The sequence below is a fragment of the Ahaetulla prasina genome, chromosome 10 (genome assembly GCF_028640845.1).
Source record: "Ahaetulla prasina isolate Xishuangbanna chromosome 10, ASM2864084v1, whole genome shotgun sequence".
In the NCBI taxonomy this organism is placed as follows: domain Eukaryota; kingdom Metazoa; phylum Chordata; class Lepidosauria; order Squamata; family Colubridae; genus Ahaetulla; species Ahaetulla prasina.
In genome coordinates, this window is record NC_080548.1 from 31667811 (window position 1) to 31689027 (window position 21217).

At 47.8% G+C, this 21217-nt stretch overlaps 1 protein-coding gene across 3 annotated transcripts in view; it reads left to right on the plus strand.

The window, feature by feature from the left end:
- The window catches only part of ACTN4 (actinin alpha 4), a 103368-nt gene that overhangs the window by 55812 nt on the left and 26339 nt on the right, over positions 1–21217 (plus strand). For 2 of the 3 annotated variants that reach the window (XM_058195152.1, XM_058195153.1), the window contains exons 4-8: positions 4780–4866; positions 6902–6989; positions 8728–8806; positions 10289–10370; positions 12153–12238. In XM_058195152.1, the coding sequence (XP_058051135.1) occupies positions 4780–4866; positions 6902–6989; positions 8728–8806; positions 10289–10370; positions 12153–12238 (422 nt within the window). Of the gene's footprint in view, positions 1–4779; positions 4867–6901; positions 6990–8727; positions 8807–10288; positions 10371–12152; positions 12239–14293; positions 14380–21217 lie in introns of all 3 variants that reach the window. The other variant, XM_058195154.1, reaches the window with a different exon arrangement.

The following is a 21217-nucleotide window of genomic DNA, read 5'->3' on the forward strand; positions in this document are numbered from 1 at the left end:
GGTTGGCAGAAGCTGGGACAAGTCACAGGAACTCACCCCGTTACGCGGCACTAGGGATTCGAACTGCTGAACTGCCGACCTTTCGATTGACAAGCTCAGCATCTTAACCCACTGAGCCCTTACTGTAACTAAAGTGGGACTTTTAAAACTCGTTAACACTTCCTAATCAAGGGGCAAAGGTCTAGTGATAGAAAAACTAGCTGCCTTCAAAGTGTTGTTTTTTTTTTAACCTTTATATTTGGAGGCGGGGGGGGGTGGCAGGGTACTCGTTTGTCTTTTAAATCCGGACCCCTTCCCTGCTCATCTCCATCCTAGGAGGGTTAAGCTAAGAACAGGGTGGGCTGCTGGTTGGATCCCCCCCACCCCACCCTTCCCCATAGATCCCGGGGTGTCAAATTCAATTTCGTTGAGTGCCGCATCAGGGTTGTCTTTACCTGAGGGGGGCGTGGCCAGGGTGGGTGTGGCCAGCCTGGGCAGAGGGTTGGACTAGAAGGCCTCCAAGGTCCCTTCCAACTCTGTTGTTATGTTATGTTATGTTATGACATCACTCATGTCCGGGGCCCGATGCTCTTGTTTTCGGCTGTGATGGCCTCTTGCAACCCTCTGCCAGCGAAAACGGAGTTCGGGAGGGCCACGTGCATCCTTTCCGAGCTCTGTTTTCGCTGGTAGAGGTACCGTGGGCCAGTCCTTTGCTGTTTCCAGGGTGGCTCTGTGGGTCAGATGTAAGCACCCTGTGGGCCGGCTCCTGGGCCTTGAGTTTGACACCCCTGCCATAGATTTTCACATCTTTTTTATTTATTTGCATTTATATCCCGCCCTTCTCCGAAGACTCAGGGCGGCTCACACTATGTCAAGCAATAGTCTTCATCCATTTGTATATTATATACAAAGTCAACTTATTATTGCCCCCAACAATCTGGGTCCTCATTTTACCTACCTTATAAAAGGATGGAAGGCTGAGTCAACCTTGGGCCTGGTGGGACTTGAACCTGCAGTAATTGGAAGCAGCTGTGTTAATAACAGACTGTTTTAGCAGTCTGAGCCACAGAGGCCCCATCTGTACCTCTGATTAGGAAAATATCGTATGTTTTGGACCAGGGGTCTCCAACCTTAGCAACTTTAAGCCTGGAGGACTTCAACTCCCAGAATACCCTGGGAGGACTTCAACTCCCAGAATTCTGGGAGTTGAAGTTGAATTCTGGGAGTTGAAGTCCTCCAGGCTTAAAGTTACTAAGGTTGGAGATCTCCGTTTTGGACTATAAGACACACTTTTTTGTCTCCCAAAAGCGGGTGAAAATGTCTGTGAGTCTTATAGATCAGGGGTCTCCAACCTTGGTCCCTTTAAGACTTGTGGACTTCAACTCCCAGAGTCCCTCAGCCAGCTTTGCTGGCTGAGGGTTCCTGGGAGTTGAAGTCCACAAGTCTTAAAGGGACCAAGGTTGGAGACCCCTGTTATAGATCAAATATTGCTGAAACCCCGCCTATCCACCCGCCGTTTTTTGGGCCCTCCACACGCCCCGTTTTCGAGGCTTTTTTTCAGCCTGTTTTTTTCTGGAAAAACGGGCCAAAAAAAGTCCGGAAAAAAAGGCTAGAAAAGGAGTGAAAAAAGCCCACCCCAAAAAAGGGAAGCCAAAACCCTTTTTTGTTGTTGTTGTTTTCCCTCTTCTAAAATCGGGTCCGTCTTATAGTCCGAAAAATACGGTAAAGTTAGCTGCTGAGCTGAATCCCCCCCGAAATACTTGGCTGGAAATTGCAAATCCGTATTTTCATTTTGGCTCCCGGCTTTCGTCTGCTCTGCTCTGTCCTTGTTTTTCCTTCCCTCTGTAGCTCTTCTCAGACAGGCCCCTTTTGCTGGGACCACAAACCCAGCAGGTTTCCTTAAGAAAGACATTCTTTGCTCAGCTTGCGGCTGCCTGGGCTGGGCCAGAGATTAAGACTGGTTCCCCCCCACCCCCAATGTTGCTTGAATAAGGGCCAAACATTTTGCTGCAGCCTCAGTTTCCCCACTTGGGGAATAAAAAATATCTTTTATGGGTTCCAAAGGAAGGCTGAGAGCAGAATTATGTTGTTGCTTATTAGATTTGCAAGTGATAAAAACAAAAACTAGGGAAAAGCAGGAATAAAAAGAACCCAGAAAGTTAATTTACCAGCATGGTAAAATTCCCTAATTGTATTTCTCAAAATGACACTCCCATAAATCTGAGGATATATGAGGATATCCTATATATATATATATCCTATCCAGGTAAAGTTTTAAATCCGGATTGAAACTGGGTTATTATTATTTTTATTTATTCGATTTTTATACCGCCCTTCTCCCGAAGGACTCAGGGCGGTGTACAGCCAGGGTAAAAAAAACGGTACAATATACAATTAAAATACAGATTAAAAAACTTATTATATAGTTGGCCTAAAAAACTTTAAAATATATAAAACTAAAAAAACCCTTAAAATTAATAATAGAAAATTTAAAACCAATAAAATTTAAGCCAGCCCCGCGCAAATAGATAGATGTGTTTTCAATTCGTGGCGGAAGGTCCGAAGGTCAGGTATTTGGCGTAAACCCGGGGGAAGTTCGTTCCAGAGGGTGGGAGCCCCCACAGAGAAGGATCTTCCCCTGGGGGCCGCCAGCCGACATTGCTTGGCGGACGGCACCCTGAGAAGTCCCTCTCTGTGAGAGCGTACGGGTCGGTGGGAGGCATGAGGTAACAGCAGGCGGTCCCATAAGTCAGCTCTGCAGCTCAACTTGTAAGTTACAAACCCAAATAAGAAGTTGGCAATAATGTGGTGTCTAACCTTAAAGACGTTTGGGAAATTTAACAGTCTGTCGAAACGTTTAGGCATAAATTGTGAATTCTTACTTACCTTTTATGATGTTGTAACTCAAGAGTTCCCCAACATTTCTGGCTTTGCGGACTGGCCGGGGAGGGGGGGAAGAGGGGGATGGTTCCACACTCGCGTGCAGCTCCATTTGCACGAGCAGTGTGCCCGCTTACCTGCTGCTCACACAAATGCAGTAATGTGCTCGCCCGTTGCTGCTCAAGGGAGGATGTGCGTATATGCACTCACCGGCCATTTCCGCAGTGTAATCCCCTCACGGCCCACTAGTGGGCCATGGCCCACAGGTTGGAGACCCCTGTTGTAAAAGTTTGCTTCAGTTAATACAGGGGTGTCAAACTGGATTTCTTCAAGGGCCGGATTAGCATCGTAGTTCTCCTCATGGTCCCCGCACCCCATTTTCAGCCTGGATGGCCTCCTGCAGCACCATGCTGGCTAAAACGGGGTGCAGGAGGGATTTGTGCGGTTCCCTCATGCGCTGTTTTGGCCGGCAGAGGCCATCCAGGCCAAAAAATTTGGTGTGAGGGGCCCATGCGCAGGCCCCCCACATCCCATTTTTGGCTGCCAGAGGCACCGCGGGCTGGTCCTTTGCGATTTCCAGGCCGGCCCCACAGGCCAGATTTAAGCACCCCGCGCGGTGCTGGATCTGGCCCATGTGCCTTGAGTTTGGCACTCCTGAGTGAATTTTCATTTGGCTGAGCGTGTTTGTGGTCCGTGCGTCAGGATGCGCTTGAAGGAATCAGTCGGGGTTCTGGCTTCATGCCGCCTCTGCTGGGAACCCGGTGACCCGATTTTTTATGGAATAGTAAAACTGCACAGGGACAATTGCGAGCATTCAGCCTTTACGCAGGATCGTTTCCTGGGCGACCGAGAAAGCATTGTACCTGCTTGGCACAATCATCCACCGGTGATGCCAACTGATAGTAACAGGCAGTTCCTTTGTTCTCGGGCATGTCCTACTTCCGCCTGCAAGCAGCCAGGGTGTGCGCACACTCCAGTAGGAAGGTGTAGTAGAGAGCAAGGAGGGTGACCTTGATGGAAATGTTTCCACCTCGTTCCCCTCAGGGACAGGTCCCTGCACATTTCCATGTGGATCGTCCCAAAGGCGCTTTTTCCAAAGGCAGCTGGACTTTATCTTGTTCCTTGAAGGCGTTTCGCTTCTCATCCAGGCAGCTTCTTCAGTTCTGAGCTGAACTGAACGGAAGAAGCTTCTCGGATGGGAAGTGAAACGTCTTCAAGGGAAAACAAAAGTCCAGTTGCCTTTGGAAAAAGCACCTTTGGGACAACCTGGATGATTGAGAATCTCCATAGACCTGTTGTGTTTGTGCCCCCTGAACCGGGCCCCCTGCCAGAAAGTGACTCGGAAAGTGAGGGGGGAAGGGCCATCGGGACTTACCTCGGGAGCACCGGTTTCCCTGGCTCAGCTCCAGGAGCCAGAGGCAGGCCAGGTGGAGGAGATGACGAGGCCTCCGTCCCCTGTCTCTTCCCCCCCCAGGCCACGCCTCCATACCAGCTGATGGCAATCAGGCCTGGCTGGACCCTAGGTTTCGTAAGCAGGAGAGGCGGGAACAACAGAAGCAAGGGTGGGGCAAGCCTAGGAAGTGCTGAGTCATCGAGCCACACCCCACAGGATATAAAAGCAGCAAGGGCTGCTATACCCCTTCGCGGCAAGCAAATCAACTGCTTAACTAAGAGCTGAAGTACTGTTTGTTCCTGGTTGACTAATCGGCAGCAAGAGAGATAACAGAGACAGTTGGCAGACGCTCGCTAGTTTGCTGCCAAAAGCTGATAGTTGCCGGCTAATTAAGTCATCGCTCGGACTGAGGCGAGGGGGGACAGAACAAGACCCTTTCAGCTGGATAATCTTCATTTTCTACAAACTTCTGAATATGCCCCTGCAGAGACGCCGTGCTCATTCTCTTCCTACTATCTCTTTTCCAGAAATTGTCGATGGCAATGCCAAGATGACCTTGGGCATGATCTGGACCATCATTCTCCGGTTTGCCATCCAGGATATCTCAGTGGAAGGTAAGAGAGGGAAGATTTGTGTTTGTGAGATTGTTTGGGCTCTTTTGTCTTGTCCATCCCAAGTCGGCAACAGCCTTCCGTTTATCCCAGGGGTGAAATGCTCCCGGATCGGTAGCGATCGTGGCCGGTAGTTCGGCGATCCGGTAGCGATGGCCGGGTGTCATTACTTCCTAGTTTTAACCAGGAAGTAATGTGTTTTTTAACCTTCTGCGTTTTGCGCTTGCTCAGAAGGTCTGCGTTGCGCATGTGTCACACATACGGCACATGCACTTCCAAGCTGGTAAGGAAGGTAAGTAGATTTCACCCCTGGTTTATCTTAGTGCTTTTCAAACTCGGCCATTTTTTTTGTGTGGACTTCAACTCCCAGAATTCCCCAGCCTGCATGCTGATGAACTTTAAGATGGGTGGATTTCAGCTCCCAGAATTCCCTGGCCGGCACGCTTGTAAATTTTAAGATTGGCAGGCTTCAGCTCCCAGGATTCCTGGCTGCTTAATTCTGGGAGTTGAAGTCCACACACATCTTGAGCAGAGGCGGTATTTAGCCGGTTCGTACCGGTTCGGGAGAACCGGGAGTGGCAACCCAACCCAGTTCTAATGCCCTCCTATTTAGCCACGTTTTTAAGGCCGAATGCATGCGCGGAAGGCGAACCACTGGTGAGCATATGTGAGCTTGCTTTGTTTGGAAGACCACCGATTTAGCCACATTTTTACCTGGCCTTACCCCTTCCACAGTGGTCAGACGGGCCGAGATTGATGGGAAGTGTGGTCCAATACGTGGGGAGACCACCTGATTGAAGAAAGGCCTTTACTGTATGTGAGCGGAAGAGATTTTAGAAACCAAAGACGAAGCCTTGCGTTGATCCAGGATGCTGATCATGCCTTAGGAGTGTTTTCTGTGCTTTTAGCTTCTCGCTACATCAGTCCCCATAAATCTTTCAGGCCACAGATGCTCCCTCAGCTGCAGGAATAGGGATTTATGTACTTGAAACCGGGCCCTGCAAACTTCAGTGCCCTAAATATGACGGTCTAAATCAGGGTTGCAAAAAAAAAAAAGTTGTAAAATGAGACTTACGGTAGTCCTGTGACCACCCACTTAAAGACCATCATTGCAGGCTCAATTTCAGTCGTAAGTTGAGGAACGTACCTGAACGTAGCTCTAGTCTACTTTCTGCTACCTTCAGTCTGGAGCGCGGAAGGTAGCAGAAAGTAGCTGGAAGGATGGAGCTTAATAAACAAAATCCTTCCTTCCTAAGTGCATTCCCTCTTTAATTTCCCCATCTGCTCTGCAAATGTGCCTCTCTTTTTTTTCCTCCCAATTCCTTGAATCTTTTTTTCCCCTTTTAAGTGGCTGGTTGCGTTCTGCAGCCAGCTGTGATTCAAATGCTGGCTTGATTCGGCCTTCATCCTGCAAAATACCTCCAAAGGCTGCCTCTCTCGCCCCCCCCCCTCCCAACCTGGTTTCCATTCATGGGTGGGGGTGTCCCAAGCCCCCTCCCCCGGCTCTTTGCAGACACGTGAAAGCCATTTGTTGAGAAGACATGTTCAGTTCTTTTTTTGGCACCTGCTTTCCATGGGATCTGTTTTATTTCTCTGATATCGCATTGCGTGTTTTAGTCTCTTGTTACCCGCTGAGAGTCCGGGGATCGGAGTGGAATATAAATAGCGGGAAAGAGAAATAAAATATCCTTCTCTCGGTGCATCAAGAAATGCGTGTACTCAAGATGTTCTTCTTTGCGGAAGGAAAGATATCCCAACGGGCTTTGATTTATTTGGATTTAGATTGATCGGTTTGGCTCCATCTCGGGTGTTTTGTCAACCTCAGCTATTTTTAAGAAGTGTGGACTTCCAACTCTCAGCAATCAGCTGGCTGGGGAATTCTGGGAGTTGAAGTCCACACATCTTCAAATTGGCCAAGGTTGGAAAACGCTGCTCAATCCTTTTCTGCCCGGACTTAATGGTGTGATGTTGTGAACTCGCCCTTGCAACACAACACAACCCGAGCAACACAATTGCCTCCTTTTTCTCTTCTCTGCAGAGACTTCAGCCAAAGAAGGCCTCCTACTGTGGTGCCAAAGGAAGACGGCTCCCTACAAGAACGTCAACGTGCAAAATTTCCACATCAGGTAACTTTTCAACACAACTCCTCCTCCTTCTTCTCCTTCTCCTTCTTCTCCTCCTCTTCTTCCTCCTCCTTCTCCTCCTCCTTCTTCTCTTTCTCTTCCTCTTCCTCCTCCTCCTCCTCCTCCTCCTTCTCCTCCTCCTTCTCCTCTTCCCCGTCCTCCTCCTCCTCCTCCTCGCCAACAGTTGCGTTTCCCTCTTTGAAAGACAGTACTGGCCGTCTCATATCTGGAGAATTGGTCCTCTTAAGAAGATTCTGCCAGCCAGGAAGCCCAAGTTTTTGAAGCTTTCTGCTGGGACCTGAGGCTCAGGATTTGGAGAATCCAAGGAACTTTGCAAACGGCGAAATTTCCCTTTTTTTTTTTTTTTTTTTTGCACAAAAAGGCTTTTGTGTTGACAGCTGGCTGTAGTGAAGTTGTTCTGTTGGGCGGGTTGATGGATGCCGATCCAATGAAGCATCCGGTAGGGAAAAGGGCCCGGAGGGAACCGTTGATCCTTCCACTGCACAGCAAGGTTTAAGGGGTGATAGTGCAGCCTTTCATCCCTCCCCCCACCTCCCCCCCCACCTTAATTGACCCTGGTTGGGGATGGGCATTGGCCGTTCTTGGCCTGATTACAAAACTCTGTGCAAAGGAAACAATTTGGACTTTTGGTAAGAGCTATTTGCCCTTCCCTGGAGCTTGGGAAAAAGGGAAGAATCTCAGAAAAACAAAGAAAAGAGGGAAGGGAAGGAAAGGAAAGGAAATAGAGAAGAAAGAAAGGAAAGGAATGTGGGGGAAGGAAGGAAGGAAGGAAGGAAGGAAGGAAGGAAGGAAGGAAGGAAGGAAGGAAGGAAGGAAGGAAGGAAGGAAGGAAATGTCAGAGAGAATACAGCCATGATCACTGCCTCCTCAACCTTTGTCCACCTATTAAGTCCACCTATCTTTGCTCATCCTCTCCACAGCTTACTCTTGAGTAGACGCTACACTCAACAGCCACAGCCACCCCCACAAAAATGGCTGCCCAGCCCCAACCTTTGCAATAATTCCTCTTAGATTTTTTTTTTCACTTTTCGTGATCCTCTGGACGATTCACCATTTATATACTGCCCAGAGTCTCTCCCGAACAGTGAGATAGATGGCCTATAAATTTCAGAACACGAATCCCCAAATCTGTTGCCATTTCTTCTTATTTATGGGGACCTGCAAGTTATGTTACTGGAACGTTCAGAAGCGCCTCACCCGTTTGATCCGAATGTGTGTCTGAAAAGACGCCCCTGTATCCCTTCTGATGTTGGTCTCCTTCCGTTAACTCGGCTGTCCCAATAGGACACCCCATTTTGCGACACTGTTCTTCTAGAGACACTGTTGGCCTTCTCAAGGGACTTGACCCTCTCTTATATTTTTTTCAATATAAATTTTATTGAATTTTAACAATTAAACAATTTTCATTCCACTCTTGTGCATGACTGTGACCATATCATCCCATTAGTGTTCTCCTATACTCTATATAATTTTACTAAATTATATTACTAATTCTAATTAGAATTTCTAATTTTTACTAATTCTACTATCTGTTATTTCCCTTTTTTTCCTATTTTCGACCCAATTATACCATTTCTCCCATATTACCTAAAAATCCGAATCCATCCATCCTTTCAGTTCAAGTGTCATTTTCTCCATCTCGGCGCAATCCAATATTTTTCTAATTATTAACTCTTCAGAGGGGGGACTTGACCCTCTCTTATATTTTTCTATTTTTCAGTTGGAAAGACGGTCTTGCTTTTAACGCCTTGATCCACAGACACCGGCCAGAACTCATCGAATACGACAAGCTCAGAAAGGTATTTGGGCGGGTTTGCCAATCTTACCTTTCGCGTTTTGGTTTTGAAATATTCTCCACTTTGCCCTGGGTGGACTCGGTTTTTTCTGCAATTCCAGATGTAGTGGGTTGAGTGAGGCCTGGGAATCAAATCCCAATTCTGCAAAAAAAAATATTAAAATAATCTGGGTTACTCAAGGCCAGTGTTCCTCAAGTTTGACTATTTTAAGATGGGTGGACTTCAACGCCTAGAATGCTCCAGCCTGCAATTGTCTTTCTATGGCCAGAAGTAGTATTAGTCAACCTTGGCCACTTGAAGCAGGTGGACTTCAACTCCCAGAATCCCCTAGCCAACTTTTGCTTCGCTGCCTGTGGAATTCTGGGATTTGAAGTCCACTGTTGTGACCCAGGCCCAGGTAGGTAGTAGGAAATTCAGTCCGTGAATAAACAAACAAACTTTATTTGAACAGGTAAGAATTACTTTATTCCCAGCGTCGTTCAACTCAAATTAAAGCAAATTCCTCCCAACACAAATTCCTCAGTCTTATCGTAAACCTTGATCCAATTAGGCAAACTGCCAAAGGCCTTTCTTGGCAAACATTCAGAAGTCACAAAAATAAATGCAAGACATAGACGAAGCAGAAGATGAAGCTACTAACATTGTTTTCCAGCAAAGCCCAAACCCCGTTGTTGCTCTGTTTTAAGCCTTATGGGAGGGGCCAGTCATCTCTTGGCCCTACTCCCAAGTTGTCCTTTTTGCTTGAGCTGCTCTTGCCTTCTGGCAGCTCTTCTCATGTGTGCATTAGGAACAGGCTCCTCCTGTTCCTCTGCCTCACTACTGTCAGCCTCTGGAGGCTCAGGAGTCCACACCTCATTCCCTGATGGCCCTGGCCCCACCTCAGCCTCCGATGCAGAGCCTTCATACGGACCTTCCTCAGCCTCCAGGACTGGCCCATGCTCTTCCTCAGCCTCATCGCTGTCTGACCAACTCCGTAGGCTGCTGGCGGACCACAACATCCACCCATCTTAAAGCGGCCAAGGTTGAGAGATGCTGCTCTAGGGCAAGTCATAATCTCCAACCTGAGCTTCTCGGCCAAGAAAAAGGAATTTGACCTTGATCGATCGCAAGTATCAAGATTTTTTGTCCAAGATTGTAGACTCAAATATCCATAACCAAACCATTGGGGCCAAATCCGAAGTGATTTGAAACTTTGTCTTGTTTGTTCTAACGTAGAAAAGTACGCATTAAAATGATAGAGAGTCCATCATTTGTGGACGGTCGGTCTTTAGAAGAAGCAGGACTTCAAAGATGCTTCAGTGCATTTTCCCACGGCCATATTTGTATGTGGAAGCTTTAGGAAAGCCAAGAGGTTTGGATAGAAAATCGGGCACGGCTGGTGATTGTGAGAAGGGGAAGATGGATCTTTTGTTCTCTCCCAGATGAGCCGTTTAGGACAGTACCCCCAAGTTTTAACCCTCCCTGGCAATTTTCCTTTTTCCGTAGGACGATCCGGTCACGAATCTGAACAACGCTTTTGAGGTCGCTGAGAAGTACCTCGACATTCCCAAGATGTTAGACGCAGAAGGTAAGCCAGCGATTGATGCTTTAAAATATGTTAGGGGTCCTGTTTTGTTCCACAAAGGCAGATGTCATAACAGCATCTGAATGAAGCCGGTTGGGTAAACTTGGGGCAATAGCAACAATTTACCGTGTAGACCAGGTCTTATATTAATTTTTGTTCCAAAAGATGCATTATGGCTTATTTTCTGATTAGGTCTTATTTTGGGGAGGAAATACAGTACTAAACACCTCCATCTGCTGACAATCTTAATTGGGGCTTATTTTTGTGGTAGATTATACCTTATTATACCTTATACCTTATTTTTATATTACGGGCATTCTGAAAAAATCATGCTAGGCCTTATTTTCCGGTTGGGTCTTATTTTCGGGGAAACAGGGTATATACCGCTTCCTGGTGCTTCACAGCCTTCTTTAAGCGGTTTACAGGATCAGCCTAAAGGTAGCCCTTGACTTACGACCACAATTGAGACCAAAACTTTTGTTGTTAAGTGAGACATTTGTTAAGCGAATTTTGCCCCATTTTATAACCTTTTTTTTTGCCACAGTAGTTGAGTGAATCACAGGATTGTTAAGCAAGTCAGGTTTCCCCCCATTGACTGCTTGTGAAAGCGGCTGGGAAGGTTGCCCATGACGATCATATGATCCCATGTTAAAATACATACTGGTTGGTAAATTTTGATCATGTGACGCGGGAATGCTGCAACGGTCATAAAAGGGCAAGGACCCAGCCTTAAGTCGGTTTTTTTCAGTGCCATTGTAACTAAGGGTTGCAAGTCAAGGACTATCAGCCTCTCAACGAAAGACAGTTTTGATATTTCTGTGGAATCTCTCACGATCTGAGCTGGCATCAGTCTTGCAAACCCGATTTGCTGCTGGACGTCTGGATTAATTTTTTTTAGAAACAACTATTTTGAAACAGGTTGAAGGACTTCAGTGGAATTCAGAAACAATTCCTAAGGCTTACAGATTTGCAATTATCTGTTGAGATACAGTGAGAAAGGAAGAATATCACTTGTAAACAAGTAAATGTCCTTTTAATGTTTCAGAGTCATTTTTAATTTTTTTTCCTTTTTTTTCTTCTTTACATCAACTGCCACGTCCTCTCTCTTTTTACTCAGTGATTTGTATCAAATTTCGTAACAACAAGAACAATAATAATAATAATAGAAATCTAAGTGCCAAAAAAAAAATGGTTAATCAAATTTGTATGGCCGCCTATCAGGTACAAACAACTAGCTCCAGATGTGAATAGTCGAAGTCCGTAACTTTATTGCCTCCCACCTATGTTACAAGAATCTCCCCTTATTGGGAAGAACCAGATAAGGTTTTGATGGATCCTGTGGGGAAGTCAAGCTTACGCTGTACGCAGCTGTGCAACGACTCCAAGCTAAGTCCCCGCTTGACCCTTCCCTCTGGCCTAGCTGGCAGTTTCCCAACTTTTGCCCATGTCACGGAAAAGGGATCTTGCAGAAGATTAGAGAACTACCCTGAAAATTCCCGCTCCTGCGATAGAAGAATGCGAGGAATGGCCGCTCCATACAAGCTTCGCGGCCTTTCAAACAGCCCTTTGAGTTATGGCAGGAAATACGATACAAATCTTGGATTAAGCGTCCCATCTTGTTTGTAACATTCCGCGTCGGTTCTTCTGGATTTTTAGGCATTCATATTTTTGCAAAGCTGGATTGTTGCCCGAGGTCTCTTGGGTGATGTTTGACTGCAAATGACATTAGTTTGGGAGATGATGAGTTGTTTCTGATATGTTTCATACTTCTTGTTCGCTTTTCAGACATCGTCAACACGGCCCGTCCCGATGAGAAGGCTATTATGACCTATGTCTCCAGCTTCTACCATGCCTTCTCTGGGGCGCAGAAGGTACCAGAGACAGACGGCGTTTTGTTTTTTTTTTCCCCCCGTTAACCGCTTCTGTTCTTTCCAGCATCCTGGCTTCTTTTGGCTTCCCTTGGAGAGGGCCGCTTGGATCAACCTGGGAACCCAGACCTCAGCTAGTTCAGGACAAGCTCTACAAAAACCCAGTGCAAGGATATCTGTGGAGATTCTCAGTCCTCCAAGATCCTGGTTGTCCCAGGTGTTTTTTTTTCAAGAGGCAAAACTGGACTTCCTAGTTTTTCTCTGAAGACGTTTCGCTTTCTCATTCAAGACGATTCTTCTTCTTTATTATTATTATTATTATTATTTATTAGATTTCTATACCGCCCTTCTCCCGAAGGACTACAGCCAAAATAAAACCCAAACAATACAATATACAATTAAAACAAAATTAAAAAACTTATTATACAATTGGCTGAAAACTTTAAAACATTTAAAATTCTAAGAACCCATTAAAATTCATATAAAATTTAGAAATATAAAATATAAATTTAAAAATACAACAAAATTTAAGCCAGCCCCACGCAAATAAATAAATACGTTTTCAATTTCTTCTTCTCCTCCTCCTCCTCCTTCTTCTTCTTCTTCTCCTTCTTCTCCTCCTCCTCCTCCTTCTTCTTTTCTTCTTCTTCTTCTTCTTCTTCTTCTTCTTCTTCTTCTTCTTCTTCTTCTTCTTCTTCGTCTTCTTCTTCTTCTTCTTCTCCTCCTCCTCCTCCTCCTCCTCTTCGTCTTCTCCTCCTCCTCCTCTTCTTCTCCTCTTCTCCTCCTCTTCCTCCTCCTCTCCTTTTTTTTCTTCTTCCTCCCCTCCTCCCCTCTGTCTTCTTCTGCTCCTGCTTCTTGGATGAGAAGTGCAACGTCTTCAGAGAAAAACCAGAAAGTCCAGATTTGCCTCTTGAAAAGGCCCCTTTGGGACACCCAATGCAGAAAAAAAATATATGGGCTTTTTCTTCAAAACTCCTCTGGGGAGAGGGTGGAAAATGAGACCTGACCTTGTCATAGATGGAGGCTACCTTAGGAGAAGGCAAGGCAACGTTAAGGGGCTTTACGACAATAAGACCAGGACTCTCCAACCAAACAAACTCCAAAACTCAAAAGAAATTCATCCTTTTCCCCCATCAAAGAAGTCAATAAGAGCTTGAGTTGATAAAGTCCATGGTCACAAGTTCTCACTAAGGAAGTAGCCTCACTTGGCAAATGTGGACTTCAACTCCCAGAACATGAAGTGAGGCCATCTTGTAGGCCCGAGACTTGAAGGATGAAATTGAGTTCCTTTTGAGAGATTCCCTGGGGGTCCTCTGGCTAGACCTGGGTATTGTAGGGGCCCCAGGCCACATGTGGCCCTTTGGCTGTCCCTATCTGGCCCGTTTGGACTGCTTTTATTTTGAGGGCGATTGCTATCCTCCCTCTCCTGCAGTTTACCTATGTCCACATCCATAGGGACGCGATGGCTCAGTGCCTAAGACGCTGAGCTTGTCGATCGAAAGGTCGGCAGTTCAGCGGTTCGAATCCCTGGCATCGTGTAACAGGGTGAGCTCCCGTGACTTGTCCTAGCTTCTGCCAACCTAGCAGTTCGAAAGCAGGTAAAAAATGCAAGTAGAAAAATAGGGACCACCTTTGGTGGGAAGGGAACAGTGTTCCGTGCGCCTCTGGCGTTGAGTCATGGCGGCCACATGACCATGGAGATGTCTTCGGACAGCGGTGGCTCTTTGGCTTTGAAACGGAGATGAGCACCGCCCCCTAGAGTTGGGAACGACTAGCACATATGTGCGAGGGGAACCTATACCTTTTACCTTACAGCCGACTTGTTTCCCAGTTTCTCATGGGAAAAATTAATTGCCCACCCTTGCTCTGGTCTAAACAAAGGATTTGGAACGGCTAAATTCTGTCCTAGCTGAGATCTGGTTCCCCCAGAGAGCATAACCTTCCTTCCTTCCATCCATCCATCCTGCCTCTGGTCTTCTGCATGTCCAGGCAGACCTGGAGGATCTTTCTGTGTTGCCCTTGACTCTTCTTCTCTTTTTCTCTTTTCCTCTTGCGCAGATATTGTAGGCACGCTCAGGCCCGACGAGAAGGCCATCATGACTTATGTCTCCTGCTTCTATCATGCTTTCTCGGGGGCGCAGAAGGTGAGCTTGGAGCTGGGCATGGGCTGCTTCGTGCTGCTTGCGGCTGTTGGCTTGGGAAGATCTCGGGCTGCAGGAGAGCGCTGGCACCAACCTGCTCAGCATTTCGGAGGATGGCTGTAGAAAATCAGAGGTCTTCAAACTTGGCGGCTTTAAGACTTGTGGACTTCAACTCCCAGAATTCTCCAGCCAGTTATGATGGCTGGAGAATCCTGGGAGTTGAAGTCCACAAGTCTTAAAGCCGCCAAGTTTGAAGACCTCTGGAATAAATCATCCATAAATTAAATTAAGATCTCGACATGAAAGGGCTTGGAAGCGCAGGGGGTGTTTGTGTGTCTGTAGGTTAGGATATTGGGTACGGTTCCCCCAAGAAATACTACAATTAACGGGCCAGGAACACGATTCTGAGCAGATCAAATGTTTCTCCGCCGTAGCTACTTTTAAGATGTGTGGACTTCAACTCCCAGGATTCCCCAGTCGGCTTCACTAGGAGGTGGAAGTCCATGCATCTTAAAAACGGTCCAAAAGGTTGAGAAACACCGGCGTAAAGTAACCTAAGAGTTTCTCAGCTTTGACAACTTTGTGTGTGGGGGAGTATGCGTGTGTTTGTGGACTTCCAACTCCTGCTGGTAAGGGAATTCTGGGAGTTGAAGTCTGCACGTCTTGAATTGCCCCCTGAGGTTGAGAAACTCTGATCGAAGCCCACTGTTGTGTCTGTGCCCCCTGAGCCAGGCCTCCTGCCAGAAGATGACTTGGAGCCGGGCCTCCTGCCGGAAGGTGACTTGGAAAGTGAGGGGGAAGGGCCGTCAGGACTTACCTTGGGAGCACCGCTTCCCTGGCTCAGCTCCAGGAGCCAGAGGCAGGCCAGGTGGAGGAGATAACGAGGCCTCCGTCCCCTGACTCTTCCCCCCACTCCAGGCCACGCCTTCAGACCCAGCTGATGGCAATGAGGCTTGGTTGGACCCTAGATTTTGTAGGCAGGAGAGGAGGGAACAACAGAAGCAGGGGTGGGGCAGGCCTAGGAAGTGCTGAGTCATGGAGCCACACCCTACAGGATATAAAGGCAGCCAGAGCTGCTGTGCCTCTTCGTAGCAGACAAATCAACTGATTAACTAAGAGCTGAAGTTTGTTCCTGGGTGACTCATCGGCGTCAAGGGAGATAACAGAGACAGTTGGCAGACGCTCGCTAGTTTGCTGCCAGAGCTGATAGTGCCGGCTAATTTAGCCATCACTCGGACGGAGGCGAAGGGGGACAGAACATCCACGTGCCTGTTACTCCTGCCCATCTTCTCCAATCGGTTTTTTGTTTTGTTTTTTTAAAGCTGAAATAAAAGGCGGGACGAGTTCAGGTTGACTTTCGAAAGCCGTTTTTTTTTTCACCCTCCCCTTTAAGGAGAGGTGTAAGAAAACACCACAAGGACGCCAGCTGTGGAACTGCCCTGTTTCTCTCCCCCCCCCCCCAAAAAAAGCTTCCTCTTCACTGGAAACATCTTTCTGGTTTTGATTATATTTGCTGCTTCTTCCAGACTGGGGGGGGGAGGGAGAGAGAGAGAGAGATGCACAGACCCCCCCACTCCAAGGAATTCTTTCACGTCCCCCCCAAATTTTCTGGATGAGGCGTCTCCCATTCAACCGTCCTCCGGTTTCAACCGCAGGACGAACGACGTGACAGTTGACATTTTGGCTTAGCGTTGACCTTGAGCGTCAAGTCGTTTCCAGAGCGAGCAGCCGAAGCCGCAGGCCGCTAAGCAACCGACGGTGTGGCTTGTGGCGGGAAGGAGGGGGGGAGGAAACAATGCCGCCGATTTAAGGTGTCGGTGTGGCATCTTTCCTAACCTGGCAAAACCCACACAGCCCTTTTCTCTTCATTTCCAAGAGATCCCGGGAGAATTGGGATTAGAAACCTGGCAAAATTGCACAGCCCTCGAATTCCATTCCTTTTTAGCCCTTGGCGGGAGGCGAAAAATCTGGCGGGAAGGCCCGAGGTGGTAGGAATCCGGGACTGAAAATCTGGGAAAAAGAGCCCACAGGGGCCGAGTTCCTGAGGAGAAATTCTTCACAAGGGGGGGGGGGATTCTGTCGGGAATGCATTGCTGCCGGAGGGGTGGGCTACGTCCGCGTGCCGTGCGAAGGAGGGGGATCGGTGTGGGTTCTGCAAATCTCCCTTCAGCGTCCTCCAGAGCCGGGATTAAGAATTACCGCACAGTTTCCTGAACATCTGTTTTGTTTTGTTTTTTGTTTTTCCTTTTGGGGGGGTGGGGAAGGTGCTTGGGGAGAAACTGTCTCTCTGGAAATTAAAAAATAAAAATAAAAATTCTTAACTGCTGCAGAGGGCAGCTGGATTTTTTTTTCCCTCGTAGCCAGGCCTGGTGAAAACCTCTCTGCCCCGAATGGATTTTTAAGATCCTGTTAGGCTTTCTCGCTTCCAGTCCCCTCGCTCCTAGTGACTTTAGCGGGAGCGGAGCCAAGTCTTTGGGGGGGGGGGGAAATGCACCCGTAAGCATGAGTTTGTACTGGCTTTAGAGATTTGTTTTTCTGGCACAGAGTTCTGTTTTCTTTCTTTCTTTCTTTTTTTTTCCTTCCTCCTCCCCTGGCTTAATTGCTTGCTTACTAATTTTGTCTTTTGCATGACGAGAACGAGAACGCATAGGCCAATTTACAAGCCTGTCCGTTTTTTTGTCCTCCCTGTTGGATGCTAAGTGTCCCTTCTCCTCCTTCTCCTTCTCCTTCTCCTTCTCCTTCTCCTTCTCCTTGGAGCTTGGAAAGGAAAGTTAGAAGCCTGCCTAAAGCCTCCTCCGTCCTTTGTATTCCCTTTCCTTTGTATAATAATAATAATAATAATAATTTAATTTCTATACCGCCCTTCTCCCGAAGGACTCAGAGCGGTTTACAGCCAGATAAAACCAACAATAAATAGATACAATACAATTAAAACCAATATTAAAAAAAAACCTATTAAATTTGGCCCATAATTAAAATACATTAAAACCATAAAAACCCCATTAAAATTAATAATAGTGATTATAATTATTATATTTGTATGTTGCAACTACCATATTTTTCAGAGTAAAAGGCTCACCTTTCCCCCCCAAAAAAAGAGGGTGAAAATCTGGATACTCCGAATGTAGCCCCACCCAGCTTCTCAAACTGAGGTTTCAGAGACTGGCTGTTCTTCCTCGGATTACAGGATTGTATCCCGCAGCCCATTTTCCCTTCCTGGAACCATTCAGATGTGCTGAATCTCCGCCAGCAGGCTGAGGTGGTAGTTCCACAAGGTTAGGGGCAGACGACGAAGGGAGATCGGTTTCCGATAGGAATGGACAAAGGTTGAACCAGGATGTTTGGAGTAGATTAGAGTAGATTCTAGATCCGTGATGGCAAATCTATGGCACGCGTACCCAAGGTGGCATGCAGATCCATCCTTCTGGGCACATGAGCTGTCGCCCTAGTCACTTACAGCTGCGATTGTGTGCGTGTCCCAGCTGGCGTTCGGGCATCCGGTGCGCATGGACGCAATTCAGGGGACCCAGCTGGTCTTCGAAGCTCTCCTGCACATGCGTGCGAGAGTACTTGCGCGCAGCACGTGCATATGTAGATGGTGTTCAGGTGCGCGCATTACGCAGGCGAAAACCGCACAAATGCGCAGGTGGTACGATTGCGCACAGCGCACGGGGAGAGCCATGCGGAACCTGCTTACATGTGCCGATGGTGCAATTGCGTGCGTAGTACACGGAGCTGCGCAAAAGCCACATGCATGCGCAGTTGGTGTGGTTACACACACAGTGCATCGGGGAGGAGCCGCGTAGTAGCACCCAAAGCGCGTACCTGTTCGGCACTCGGTGAGTAAAAAGTTCGCCACCTTCTCCCATCTCATGTCCTCAAGGGCAGGGGTCTCCAACCTTGGTCCCTTTAAGACTTGTGGACTTCAACTCAGCAAAGCTGGCTGAGGAACTCTGGGAGTTGAAGTCCACAAGTCTTAAAGGGACCAAAGTTTGAGACCCCTGCTCAAGGGGACCTCCCAAATCTGAGACCCTCCCTTATATAGAGAGCAAAGAAGATGACTTCCATGGAGAGGTGTAAGAACTGTTACCTAGGCAAGAGGGGATGAAGTATTTTTCAGCCCAGTACAGTGAGATAACATTCAGAAGCCGCTTAGGTGGGCATCTTCCTGATTCACCGAGCAGGAGGTGGATGTGATGTACAGCCCAACCAGGCTTGTGAGGTTTCGTTGTCACAGCCCCATCCAAGTAGTTTTAGCCTTCCTGTGGAGTTGATGTTCTGGTCTGCTCCACCTTGTGGGGTTGACTTTGGCTGTTGGGAACATCGGGTGTGTTGTGTCTGTGCCCACTGAGCTGGGCCCCCTGCCAGAAGGTGACTTGGAAAGTGAGGGGGAAGGGCCATCAGGACTTACCTTGGGAGCACCGGCTTCCCTGGCTCAGCTCCAGGAGCCAGAGGCAGGCCAGGTGGAGGAGATAACGAGGCCTCCATCCCCTGACTCTTTCCCCCCCCAGACCACGCCTCCAGACCCAGCTGATGGCAATCAGGCCTGGCTGGACCCTAGGTTTCGTAGGCAGGAGAAGCGGGAACAACAGAAGCAGGGGTGGGGCAGGCCTAGGAAGTGCTGAGTCATGGAGCCACACCCCACAGGATATAAAAGCAGCGAGAGCTGCTATGCCTCTTCCTAGCAGGCAAATCAACTGCTTAACTAAGAGCTGAAGTACTGTTTGTTGACTCATCAGCATCAAGGGAGATAACAGAGACACTTGGCAGACGCTCGCTAGTTTGCTGCCAGAGCTGATAGTGCTGGCTAATTAAGTCATCGCTCGGACGGAGGCGAGGGGGGACAGAACAGGGTGGGGAAAAAAGTCTTGGGGTTCCAGCTGTGTAAATAAAGAGGTGTACCTGTCGAACAGAGTTCGCTGTGGGAATCTTCTACTTGCGTAGGCATTTAGGGCATTTAGGGAAAGATGGAAATATTTGGATGTATGTGTCTTCCCAGCACTGTTGTCCAGAGCTGTGCTTCACATAATTTAACAACTGTTGCCCCACCACCGAAAATGTGAGCATGCGCGTGGCCTTCTGCGCATGTGCTTTGCTTGCATGCACCCTTACATGCATGTGCATAGTTTAAAAAAGGCAGCTAAATAGGATGGCATAGTGCCGGGTCATGTGAGCGTGGGCAGGCCCACCCGCAGGTCACAACTACCGGTTTGCCCGAACCGGTCCGAACCGCCTGAATCCCACCCCTGCTGTTGCTTCTATCTTCTAGTCTACAGTTTTGGGTTTGAGCGTGCTCCGTGGAGCTCTACCACAGGGGTCTCCAAACTTGACAATTTGTTAAGACTTGTGGACTACAACTCCCAGAATTCACCAGCCATCATGGCTGGTTGAGGAATTGTGGGAGCTGAACTCTTAAAAGTTTGCTAAGTTTGGAGACGCCTGCGCTAGCGCAACCAATTCAATTCCATAGGTTTTCCCTGCGTTGCACAGGAGCAACATGTGATAATGGGTCTCCGTTGACTTTGAGGTTGGTTCCCCACTTGGGGGTAAATCCCACTGAATTTAGAGAGGCTTTGAGACCTAAGTTAGACTTCCCATGCTTGGTCATTTCCTTTCTGCTTCAAAACAGTATTTTAAAGCAAGGGGGGTCTCCAAACTTGGCAACTTGAAGACTTGTGCCTAAGGAATTCTGGGAGTTGAAGACCACAACCCTTCAAATTTGTCAAGTATGGACCTCAACTCCCAGGAGGTTGAAGTCCACACAACTCCGAGCTGCTAAGGTTGAGGAACGCTGGTCTAAAACAAGCATGGGAGAGGTCTTCTAAGTCGGTTGGTTGATTCCAGGGGTGGGCTTCAAAAATGTTAGCAAGAGGTTCTCTGCCCGGTTGCTGGGTGGGCGTGGCCTAGTCAGCCTCCTGCACCATGGCGGGGTGGGGGCCGTTTTTGCCTTCCCCGGGTTCCGGAGGCTTTCCTGAAGCCTCCGGGAGGGCGAAAACAGCCTCCCCAGGCTCCGGAGGCCCTCGAACTTCCAATAGGCCCATTTTTCGTCCTCTCCGAACCTCCGTTCGCACCTTGCACTTAATCTCCATCCAAAATGGGCCAGGTGGGAACTCCTGGGTGGGGAGGGGCAGGGTGGGCGGGGCCAGCCAGAAGTGAGATTTGGGGGTTCTCTGAACTGCACAGAATCTTAGTTAGAGGTTCTCCCGAACCCCCAGCAGCCCCAGCCCCACCCCGGTCGATTCCCACTGCGAAGGGGGCGAGGGAACCTGTAGGATTATTTTTGGTTTTTTTTTAGTGGAAATGAAAGATCTTTCTTTCTTTCTTTCTTTCTTTCTTTCTTTCTTTCTTTCTTTCTTTCTTTCTTTCTTTCTTTCTTTCTTTCGAATATCCTATTTTGTTGGCAACTCATTTCTTCCATGGCTCTCTCCCTTTCCCCTTCCCCTTCTATAGACCTTCCTCTTCACCCTTTCTGTTGATGTGTGGCTTCCATCTCCTTCCCTCGGACTCTCTCTGCTCCTAGTAAGGTACTTGATTTCTTGACTTTTCCCATTTCATGGCTTCTGTGTAATTTGTCCCCATCCACCCCCCACCCTTTTTTTCTTTTCTTTTTTTCTTTTGGGTAAGCTGCTCCCTTTAAAAAAAAAACAAAACCCAAAACCATTCCTTTTTACATCCTATTGTTTTTGACGAAGGTTGGTTTCATTTCTCCTTTCTTGAGTTTTTGGATTTATGCCCGCTTGGAATGCAGGCTATCTGCACGAAACTGGGAAGGTTATAGTTACCGGGACTCAAGAGTGAAGAATAAAAATTGACCTCAATTGCTGGAGGGTGTAAGGATTTC